A 12680-nucleotide genomic window follows, 5' to 3' on the forward strand; every position below is an offset into this window, starting at 1 on the left:
TTAGAGCTTATCATTAAGCTAAATCACAGTGATGACATACTATATATAACTATAATGACAGTTACCTTTCATCCAGAGATAGATTAGTCAAAATAAGCCAATCAAAGAATTTTAAAAAATCAAATAAATAATTCCAATAAGCAGTTAATTTGCCACAAAATATTCCAATAAGTTATTTTGCTTATTAAAATGTCTGACTCATAGCTAACAGTTTATAAAACAACTTAACTTTTTATGTGTATGATGTCAAGGAAAAGGACTAATAGGTATTGAATGCCTATATTACTGGATGTTTCTACATACCACTTCTCATTTAACCTTCATAACGACAAGGTGTTGTACTTATTCTAATCTCCATTTTACAGTAAGAAGCAACTGAAGCTTAGAAAGTTTAATCACCTTTGCTTTTTATTAACTAGGTTTGGCAGGATTATATCTAGAATTGATCAAATCCAACAATTATAGGTACAATAAAATCCCTAATAAGGATCCTACAATTCAGTAAAAGAATATGTTGAAATTTAACTCTGCAGTATATACAGACAATGTTAATAATGTAGAGTATTGTCACAAAATACTGAAATTTATTTTTTTATTCCTATCTTTTGGAAAATTATCTTCAGGAAATAAACCAGAATACTGAATGAAACAGCTTTATATTTTAAAATATTTATGATAAGATTATTTTTGATAGCACCAAAAAGGAGTGAAAAATAAAAGTTAAATTACATAATGGAATCATGTCATCATTAAAAATATTCTTTATACTTTTTCTATATATACTGAGTGAGCATATATTAATTTTAAAATAAGAAGCAAAAAACAAAAGTTTCTCAACAACTCATTCATATAAATAATTGTTATAGGGATCATAAAATATGTATCTATTAATACAGATTTCATATGAACAACTGAGATGACATGTTTGTAACTTAAGTTTAAGATATACTGCACCTGAATACAAGAGTTGCTCATTTAGAAAACAACAACAACAAAAAACCACTAATATGGTTTGGCTCTGTGTCCCCACCCAAATCTTATCTTGAGTAATTCCCATAACCTCCCCACATGTTGAGGGAGGGACCCTGGTGGGAGGTGACTGGATTATGGGGGAGGTTTCCCCAAAGCTGTTCTCATGATACTGAGTGAGTTCCCATTAGATCTGATGGTTTTGTAAGTGTTTGACAGTTCCTCCTTCACACTTGCTCTCTCCTGCTTTCTTGTGAAGAAGGTGCCCACTTCACCTTCTGTCATGATTGAAGTTTCCTGAGGCCTCCCCAGCCATGCAGAACTGTGAGTCAATTAAACGTCTTTTCTTTATAAATTACACAGTCTCAGGTATATCTTTATAGTAGTGTGAAAACAGGCTAATACAACCACACACTCATAATTCCAATATCTCTCAGTCTCAGGTATGTCTCTATAGCAGTGTGAAAATGAACTAATACAAACACACGCTTATAATTCCAATATCTCTCTTGTTCAAAGTGGCCTCTCCTTTGCTAGTAAACAATTACTATAAAAGGAAATAAAGTAAACCAAATGAATAAGGGTCATTTTTCAAGCTGTAGAAAAATCTCTCCACTGTGATTACTTTGTGCCTTTGGGTTTCAATTTCTTTACTTCCTCCTCTGGTTTCTCTTTTTTTGGCCTTTTAATTTCCCTTGGAATAATGTCATCAAAAGGATTAAACAAAACCTATGAAAAGAAATATTTTGAAAACATTATTACATTTCAAACATTTCGCAAAAAATTAAACACAATATATAATTCCATTGGTATAGTGTCTATATTTTTCCCCAGATAAACATTATTCGCAAAGTGATATGTATATGCTATACAACATGCCTCCACTTCCATGGCCTCATTGGATTCTCTCAATAATCCTATGTGTAATTAAGGGATATTTTATCCCTATTTTACAAAAGAAAAAAATATGAGAACTCGTACATGATACATAGTAAGCAAGACCAACTCAGGTGCTTTGATTCCGAATCAAGTATTCTTGCTTCCTCAATGAAGGATCACTCTTTTTCTTTTTCTTTTTTTTTTGAAACAGAGTCTCACTCTGTTGCCAGGCTGGAAGGCAATAGCATGACCTCGGCTCACTGCAACCTCGGCCCCCTGGGTTCAAGCGATTCTCCTGCCTCATCCTCCCAAGAAGCTGGGACTACAGGTGCGTGCCACCACCTCTGGCTAATATTTTGTATTTTTAGTAGACACGGGTTTTCATCATGTTAGCCAGGATGATCTTGATCTCCTGACCTAGTGATCCGCCCACCTTGCCCCCCCAAAGTGCTGGGATTACAGGTGTGAGTCATTGCGCCCAGTGGATCACTCTTAAATTACCTATGAAGTCACTTCTTTGGGCTAAATAAATGGAATTCTTTTAACTTTGCATTAAGAGGTAAGCTTTTCAGTCATTGGATTATCAGATAAAGTTTCATCTTTGAATTAAAAACTTTTAATTAAAAAAATTCTTAACTAGAAATTGTGCCCAAATAAATTAGAGATAAAATCTGAGTTGTGATGTTAACTTAGTATAAAGACTTCATCCAATAGTTTAAAAATACTAAGATTCAATTCCTCTTAAATGACAATTTAGGTGCCATATCTCATAAAAATCATGCTCCTACCTCACAGCTTTTTATTTTGTGTGGATTACGTGGTCTTTCTTCATCATCAATGTCTACTTCTGACAGTCGCAACATGTTATATACTGTATCCCCTGTAACCTAACAAATTAAAAATATAACGTAATTGAAAATTATTACATTCATCCTTTGAATTAAGAGAAAATCTTTGAAAATATTTTTCAAATTAAAAGGTAATTTCACATGATTACATAAAAATATATGCATTTAATAATGCGAATAAAGCAACTTTATCTTAAAAGAGAAAAGCATGGATGGAATTCAATCCCTCAGTAAGTTTTCAGGAAATTTCCAATATATATTTAATAGGTTTTTATTAAAAATATAATGCCAAATAATATCCTACTGAATGACAACTTTTCATTCAAACATCATAAACCAAATTAAACTTTGGAATAGGATAAATAAGCAAATAATAACAACAATAATGTGGTAAATGCTTTACGGACATTACCTCATTTAATTTCACAAACATCCTAAAAGTAGAAACTGTCATTATCCTTCTACAGATAAGAAAAATGAGGCTCAAAGAAACTATAAAACCAACAGTGATGGGCTTTCTAACTTCTAACTATGCTACACATTGTCTCTCATATGTTAGCTATATAATCCCAATGGTAAAAACTGACACAGAATGACAACTTAAATCTCATTTTATTATACACTCTTATTTTTAAGAAATAAATAGGGGGAATCGATAAACATCAGACAGGTTCTGTTGGAGTGGCTCAAAAGAATGTGTCAAAGCATATTTCCTAACCTATTGCTGTTATTAATGTATTAACCAACAATATTGCAATTCACGGTTTTAGTGTGATTCCTTTCATTCAGTGTTTCTCAAGACTTTTAAAACAACACCAGCTTTCCAATTGTACTGAGTTTGGTTTTTCCCTTTCATTATCACAAAATCCAGTTTTGCCTGGCATATGGGGGAAATCATTCTTACTGAACCACCAGAGGGAGCTGATACACTTGTGATGTCTAATATGCCTAAGACTTAAAACATATAGAAACATATTTATGAGAAGGGAGAAGAGTGAGAGAAGAAAACCTTCAGAATCCCTTTTTAAAGAGAATTGTTGAAAATTCTATAGAAAGAATGTTCCCCAATATGACATTAAATGTGAGCAGTATTAAACAGGTTCTATTCAAAGTAATATTTACAGTAGGAAGTTTCAGTCTCAACACAAATTCCACTTTAAACTTAAGAAAATCCATCACTAAGAAAATAAACTTTAAACTACTGTTATTACCTAAATGTCTTTCCAAAAATGTAAAAACAATATTGCCTAAGTGGTACATTATTAGCTTATACCATTACTATGATTTTAAAGAAGGAATACACTAAAGTCACAACTAATGACGGAATGAAAGACGCAAAAAAGAATTTAGAGGGTTACTCATAGTGCATTATAATAGGAATATATTCCATGATTTTTGAAAATAATAAATATATCCTATGGAATGTTTTTATGAAGGTAGCCCATAGATAAGTTAATCATATATAGCTTAGAAGCCTAAGGAATAACATAAAACCAAAAACTGAACCACAGGTTTAAAATAACTGGACACTAACCTTTCCAAAGATGGTATGCTTATTGTTAAGTTCGTCTGCTCGACCCAGTGTAAAGAAAAACTGGCTGCCATTATCATGAGAACCAGCATTTGCCATGGCAACCAGTCCTCTCCGATTAAAACGCAATCGTGAATGAAATTCATCCTGAAACGTTAAAAAGATTTAGTGAATGTCCTCAGTTATAAGACCTTTCATATGCAGCTATTCAACTTGACCTGCAAGGTTCCATACAACTTCTAATAAAAAATGTAGACACTTTACTTAATTGATTTTCAAGTACCTACTATTCTTTCAATGTTATTAAACTTGAATTCACTAGGCTATATCTTCTAAATATACTTAGACAGAAATATACCCTATTTTGTAGAAAGCTGCTTAATTAAACTTAAGGGAAGAGTACCTAAGGGGAAATGGATTTCTAAGTAATTTCCCTATTCTCAACCCAAAGTCAACTAAGCTTTTGAAAAGTTCTATTATTTCTCCCAGTAAACTACCTTTGAGCCATTGCAGAGTCTTCGATTATTACTCCTTCCCATCTCATTCTAAATGTCATTAAACGATTGCTCTCTTCTTGTTTTTTAATTCAAATAATCTACTATGATTGTGTTATATAATTTTACCATGTCTTTTTAAAGTCCTAAGTTGGATCTTCTCTGAAATGGCACTGATTCTATTTGCCAGTTTTCAAAAGAGCAGGAACAAGCCTTTCTAAAGCAGTTTTCTCACTATGATAGAGATACTTAACAAATATATTAGTCTCTTAGTTAACAGAATTTCTATACAACCTGATACCGAACTCATTTATAAACGTAGCCATGTTATATAATAAATGCTTTTCACAAAGGAAGATATTTTTCCTTAATAAATAATTCTCAAGAGATCTGAACTCAATCATAACTCTGTAATCAAAATGATCTAATTGAAAAATGTAACAAGATAACTGCATTACCTGAAAATAATGAAACAAAAATCTCAAGTTAGGAAGGAACTGTCAAAAAGAATTATTCTGTTACACTAAATAAAAGAATAAAAGAATGCTTCTGACTAGACGGAGTCTCTAAAATCATGAGAAGTCTTACCATGATAAAATGTAAAATAGTCTAAAAGTGACATTTGAAACTTTTAAAATAACTATTCCACATTTCTAAGGCCATTAATCATCTGGAAATTAAAGCAAACAGTTCAAATATTTTCTTCAAGAATCACACAATGACTCAGTAAAAGATGAAAAGAAAATGCAGACACTCTATCCCATTAGTATAAAAACAAATTGTCAAAAACTCTCATATTTTAAGCAATATCAATGTTTACTCATTCAAACACAACTTTTAGCTTTTACTTGAACCTGCTATTGTTCTTAATATCTTTGCTATCACATTAACACTTTTTCTTCTTAGATCTATGTTGGCAGTTAAAAAATCACGACCTGTTCTTGATCAATGCACCTTTTATGGACAATTTTTTTTGTTTTGTTTTTTGAGATAGAGTCTCCCTCTATTGCCCAGACTGGAGTGCAGTGGTTAGATCTCGGCTCATGGCAACCTTTAACTCCTGGGTCAAGCGATTCTCCTGCCTCAGCCTCCTGAGTAGCTGGGATTTATATTTTTAGTAAGACGGGGTTTCACCATGTTGGCCAGGCTGGTCTCAAACTCCTGACCTCAAGTGATCCACCCCACTCAGCTTCCCGAAGTCCTGCGTCCAGCCTGATTTTTTATATACTAATGTGCAACCTTTTTTTCCTCTTATGGAACACAATCATTTTCAATTAAGCAATCTCAGCTGACTTAGATAACAACAACAATAATAAAAATAGTAATTCAGTCTTACTTTGAATGGTGCTCCATAAATAGACTCTCCACCAGTCCCTGTGCCAGTAGGATCTCCACCTTGGACTATAAAACCAGGCACAACTCTATGAAAAATGGTATTGTCATAATAAGCTGAAAAAAATTAAAAATAATTTATTAATGTCTAAAATTAATCATATCTACAGTCACCAAAATTAATACAGCTGGAGTCAAAAGACTTATTTTCCAGAATGTTAAATAGGTTCCCAAGCCAAAACCTTTTATATGCTCCTTCTTATAAAATTGTTACTTCTCAAAACAGCACACATTTCTACAGAAACCATCATTGTTCACTTTTTGTTTTTATTTCTACAGTTCTCTCAAGCTCTGGATTTGTTTCAAAATAGAAATTAGAGAGTTCTTGTAAGGAGGAGAAGCAATTGTGCCCCAGGGACAGTTGTCAATTTCTGAAAATATTTTTGGTTATTACAAATGGGACAAACTAATGATATCTAGTGAGTAGATGTCAGTAGTGACCAGAGTGAGCAGAGATAGTGCTAAACATCCTACAGTGCAAAAGACAGTCCCCACAACAGATAATTGCCACTCCAAAATGTCAACTGTGTAGAGGCTGAGAAACCCCAGCAGAGGCGAATATCTTATTTCCTACTGCTTCCTCTTTTCCTCATAGGAAATTAATTAATGTACAAACTTATAATATATTAAAATTACTTATTAGTTATAGTTTCAGAACCATCAATACATCCTCCTCAAGAAACTCTGAATAAATAAAACAAATAATAAACACAATACATACTTGAGTCCAATTAGACTCAGTTAGCTAAATGATTGAAATAAATTGTTCATATTTACATGTAATTCAAAAATATACAATTGGAGTGTATAATTTAGAACTCATAAATATACAGGAGAGATCATGTATGATCCCCTATACTATATATTATCTGAAACCTAAATCATTAGGGTACTTCATAGAAGAAAAAGAAGTTAACTTGGGTATGGCAGAAGCATGGCAACTTGGTGAGGCAAAGCATAAGCGAAAAATTCAGCAGGATGCAGGAATTAGAGTTTGCCTGAATAAGAGAATTTATATTAAGAAGTAGCAATATGACCAACATGCAAAAGAAAAAATGTTCAATATTATCAGTTATTAGAGAAGTGAAAATCAAAACCACGATCAGATACTACTTCACACCCACTAGAATGGCTAACATCAAAAACCTTAAAAGAATAAGTGTTGGTAAGGATATAATAAAAATGGAACCCTTTTACATTGCTGGTGGGAATATAGAATGGTATAAAAAGTTAAACACAGAATTAGCATGTGCTCCAGCAATTCTGCTTCTAGGTATATGTGTGTGTATACAGTAATATATATGTTTATATACTAATACATAGTTTATAAATGTAAATAGTATACATAGTTCATATATAAACAGTATATATATAAGTAATTCTAACAGTAGTTATGTTATTTTGATATATATTGTTACTATATATAATATATATAATTGTTTATATAATATATAAATTGTTTTATATAATATATATTAATATATAGATTAGATATAATATATAATATATTTAATTACATATTATATATTAACAATATATATAATATATATCACTATGCACATGATTAGATTTGCTTTTTCCAAACATTATATATATATAGTTTATATGTATATCCAAAAGAATTGAATGTTTATATATAAATATACATTTTATTTATTTGTATATATATATAAATATATATATACACAAAAGAATTGAAAACAAATAATCAAATACTCATACACAAATGTTCATAGCAGCACTACTCACAAGACCCAACAGCTGTAAACAATTCAAATGTCTATCAACGGATGAATGGATAAATAAAATGTGATATATACATATGATAGAATATGACTATCATAAAAGGTAATGAAATACCGATACACGCTACAAAATGGATGAACTTCAAAAACTTGCTAAGTGAAAGAACCCAAACACAAAGTCACATATTGTCTGACTCCAGTTATAAGAAATATCTAGAATAGGTAAATCTGCAGAGATGGAAAATAGACTGGTGGTTGCTGGGGGCTGTGGGTGGAGGAGCATATTAGTTCGTTCTCACATTGCTATGAAGAAATACCTGAGATTGGATAATGTATAAAGGAAAGAGGTTTAATTGAGAGTTCCACATTGCTGGGGAGGCCTCAGGAAACTTACAATCATGGTGGATGGCAAATAACAAGTAGGCAGTTTCTTCACCAGGCAGCAGGACGGAGTGAGTGCAAGCAGAGGAAATGCCAGGTGCTTATAAAACCATCAGATCTCATGAGACTCACTCATTATCGCAAAAACAGTTATGGGAGAAAATGCCCCTATGATCCAATCACTTCTACCTGGTCCTGGCTTTGACACGTGGGGATTACAATTCAAGGTGAGATTTGGGTGAGACACAGAGCCAAACCATATCAAGGGGAAACTGGAGAATGGCTGGGTTAATGGATACAGAGCTTTCTTTTGGGGCAATAAAATGTTTTAGAGCTACATAGAGGTGCCAATTGCATAACACAGTGAATGTACTGACCCTGAACTGTACATTTTAAAATAATTAGTTCTATGTTATATAAACTTCACCACAGTTTAAAAAAAAAATCCTTTAGGTGAAGGAAATAAATTATTTTACACCACTGAAATTAGTTCTGTACTTACATTAGGTAAGCACAAGAGGAAAACATATGTAGAATATATATGTAACCCTGATGGAAGTACATATAAAACAAAGCTATTAGTTTTGTTGTTGTAAAAACAAACAAAAAGCAAGTAGCAATAAAGCAGGCTGTGGTTGAGCCCAATTATTGAGTTAGGTGGTCATGATTGAATCGCATGCTGAGGGTTACAAAGCAGAAAAATGGAAAGAGCACAGTTCCCTAAAGATTTCAGTGAGTGGCAGAACAGCAGATTTCTTGACATACAGGACAATAAATGTCTTTATTATTTAAATCATTTAGAGTTGAGTCTTCTATTACCTGCAACTGAATACAACTTGAATACAACTCATTCAATGAAAAATTTTTATCAAGTATCTACTGTGGGCCAGGCATTTAACTGATATAATTACTGACATAATTTATAAAGTTCCTATTTTAGTGGCTCGCAGATACCCTCATAATTATTTATACATGCAAGGTATAACTGGATATGCAATGCATATTTTTAAAAAATGTAATCTGTATTCTAACAACTATATTCAGTACACAGTACAAAAGAAAAAACAGAAAGGAAAACTAGCTGATTTTGCTCAGTCCCTTTTCCCAGTGAAGGGCAGTTGGGCTGTATTTACAAGAGCTCCCTAATGCAGACAAGTTCCCTCTGGTTACAAATATAAACTATAAAAACCAAAAGGCCTAAAAGTATCTCTCCTATATTCCTAGGTAACAATTTCAACAGTTACACTAACACTGTATGTAGCAGTCAGGAGTTTCAGTCTTACCTTTTTCTAGCTGTACAACCATAAACTCCATTTTCTTATAAAACTAATAATATAAATTAAGTCACTGTGTCAATCTGAAGATTAAATAATGTAAAAGCAAACTACGCATTTTCAAGTTCAACACAAATATGAGGTCAAACTAATATCTCCACTCAAATGCTACAAATTCATATTCAAATTTGAATATAAAATATACCCCAGTGTATATCACATAATGAATATTGCTTTAGACCCATAAGAAGCAGTCAACCAACACTTTTTGAGCACTGTGCACATGATCAGATTTGCCTTTTCAAAACATCACTCAAATACCCAGGGTGAATATATTAGAAAGAGACATGACTGGAGAGGGATGGGGAAAAAGAGAGAGAGAGAAAGAAAGAAAGAGAGAGAGAGAGAGAGGGAGAAAACGGAAGAGAGAGCACAAGTGCATGTAGTGGAAAGCCAGTGAGAGAATGCAAGCAAGCAAACTATTGTCCAGAGAGTCAAAACAGAACTATGGCTTATCTTACAACACACAGATTCAAGAACTACTTATGAAGCAAGATCCATAAGACCCAGATACCTGTGAGGGAAAAAGGACATGAAAGAGGTCTTTATTACTTGTGTTTTCAAATTTTAGAATTATATCATTTTATTTCTTTTTCCTAGTTCCCATTAAGTCTTTCAGTGATGCTGGCTTTTTTAAGGTTTTCTTTATAATTTTTCTAGTTATATTCCTGTTGAATACAAGAAATTATTATAATACTACATAGAATGAGTAAACATTTTCTATACTATCTACACTATAACTTTGTATTCTAACATAGATGTAATTTCCAATGTCCATAAATCTTCCATATCTACTATTTCTACTTCTTTGTAGTTTATTAATAATCACTATTGAACTATGCACTTATAGTTATCTTTATAATACCCTATAAAATATTTTGCTGCTTGCAGTAATGTTTATTTGATTTTCTTAAATTTTTGTTTCTTTTTTTTTTGAGACGGAGTTTTGCTCTTGTTACCCAGGCTGAAGTGCAATGGCGCGATCTCGGCTCACCGCAACCTCCACCTCCTGGGTTCAGGCAATTCTCCTGCCTCAGCCTCCTGAGTAGCTGGGATTACAGGCACACGCCACCATGCCCAGCTGAATTTTTGTATTTTTAGTAGAGATGGGGTTTCACCGTGTTGACCAGGATGGTCTGGATCTCTTGACCTAGTGATCCACCCGCCTCGGCCTCCCAAAGTGCTGGGATTACAGGGATTTTCTTAAATTTTTATGTATCATCCCGACAAGAATTTTGAAAAGCTTTATTATTTCATTATGCATGTTCATAATATCCTCCTGAATATTCTCCACTACTGAAAAAATATATTTAAATGTATCTTAAATATGAAACAAAGTTCCTATTTGATTGCCGTCATTCTAGTATTTATCACATAGTTTTTATTTCTGGCTAAAATAATATATGGGCATTATCATATATTTTGACAAATTATATTTGTTGCCCAAATTCATAGAGGAATTTGTATTTGCATTTTAAAGTAAAGTAGATACAGGTTTCTTCTTCTAGAATTTTGTTTTGTGTTTAACTGTGTAAATATTATCATTAATAACTTTTTATCTTCACTGTCACATTATATCCAGATGTTTTCTGCTTGTCTAACACTCACCTTGTGATCAGTCTGTGCTATTTACTCCAGCCTGTTATTTTTTTTTAGCAAATATTTTAGTTTTGTTATTTCTTTTAACTTGTAGCATATTTATGCTCATATTTGTCACTCTAAAGAATTGGTAAACTATCATTAAAGAATAAAAGATAACTGATGAAGTACGGACCCTGATGAGACAAGGATGATGTAAAATAAAGGTGAAGAGATAAATAGTTACATGATGTATTTTAAACATTTTGATTTTCTTATCCACTTCTCTCTCTGCTCCCCACTTGTCTATAAAACAAACATATAATTGTACTCTTTCCTCATACTGGAGAAACTAATGAAATTATCAAAGCTAATAAGCTTCCCTTTCCTTCCTTTATATCTTTTTTGCCCTATTTTTTAATTGATAATCTTTTTAAAGTTCCACTCATTTTAAATGTCCACCTAACTATGCTGCAAAGACCTAAAACCTACCATTAAGTCTGTATAATGCAGATCTTTTGGTTTTGTAAAGGCTGTAAACCCTCCTTTGGCTGTGAATATCATTTCAGTTGAGGGCCATATCTGAGACTGCACTCCTATTTGTTCACGTTTTTATTCATCTGCTTTTAAATTCTGGAAACGATGCTTTAAAAAAATTGATATAAGTGTTTCAAGGTCTAGAAACATTATGACTCATCTAAATTATAGAAGCAAATAACTAAAAAGAGGTTTTCTGGATTATATTTTTGAAACCTTGACTTATTTAGGAGTATCCTTGTTTAAATCAGTCTTCTTAGGCTTCATGTTAGCCTTTCCAGTAATAATTCTATCTCTATTCGATTAAGAGAATTGGTGAATTTGATTAAGAGAATTGCTCTGGTTATTTTTTAAATTATTTTTCTATTCTTTCTTCTTTCTCCTTGCATTATTATAAATAGGGGAGTAATTGTTGTAATAACTGAGTTTCATCATCACCCAATTTAAGAACATCATTTTTTCTTTACTGTCACATTGTATCCAGATGTTTTCTGCTTCTTCCATTCGCCTGGTCATGGACAGCAATTTACCATTCATTCTTTCTAATGTTTTTCTAATTTCACTCTCCTTCTGTAAAATTTGAGCTTTTGATTGTTCAAAACTTCTTACCAGAAACGAGTCTGACTTTTCCATGTCTCCTGTGTTTCTCAACTTGGTTAACAGATATTTGAGGCCTCCCTGACTGAACTACCTGCCGGACTCTATTTCCTTCCTGCCTGCCACAGCAATTATTAATAATGGTCTTTGCAGATGTCCTTTCATATTCTCTCACTCTCTCTCTCTCTCTCTCTCTCTTTCTCTCTCCACCCCCTCCCCTCTTTTTTGGGGGGATAGTGTCTGGATATTTTCTATTTCTTAAATCTTCACCTGGTAATGATCTGTTTGTCTAACTATTTAGAGAGCCCTTATCATACCATACTACTGGATTCTCCTCCATACCTTGCTTCTGACCCAAAATGCTATTTTCTGATACCTTAATAACACTATCTCTA

General features: G+C 32.6%; 1 protein-coding gene across 3 annotated transcripts in view; it reads right to left on the bottom strand.

Annotated features, from left to right (window-relative positions):
* CWC27 (CWC27 spliceosome associated cyclophilin) overlaps positions 1-12680 on the bottom strand; it is a 270125-nt gene that overhangs the window by 248888 nt on the left and 8557 nt on the right. For all 3 annotated transcript variants that reach the window (XM_032279751.1, XM_032279744.1, XM_032279760.1), the window contains exons 3-6: positions 6058-6170; positions 4231-4374; positions 2637-2735; positions 1595-1698 (exon numbers count right to left, since the gene is read on the bottom strand). In XM_032279751.1, coding sequence (XP_032135642.1) covers positions 1595-1698; positions 2637-2735; positions 4231-4374; positions 6058-6170 — 460 coding nt within the window. The remainder of the gene's footprint in view (positions 1-1594; positions 1699-2636; positions 2736-4230; positions 4375-6057; positions 6171-12680) is intronic.

The sequence above is a fragment of the Sapajus apella genome, unplaced genomic scaffold (assembly GCF_009761245.1).
Source record: "Sapajus apella isolate SASKATOON/1434 unplaced genomic scaffold, GSC_monkey_1.0 scaffold1, whole genome shotgun sequence".
In the NCBI taxonomy this organism is placed as follows: Eukaryota; Metazoa; Chordata; class Mammalia; order Primates; family Cebidae; genus Sapajus; species Sapajus apella.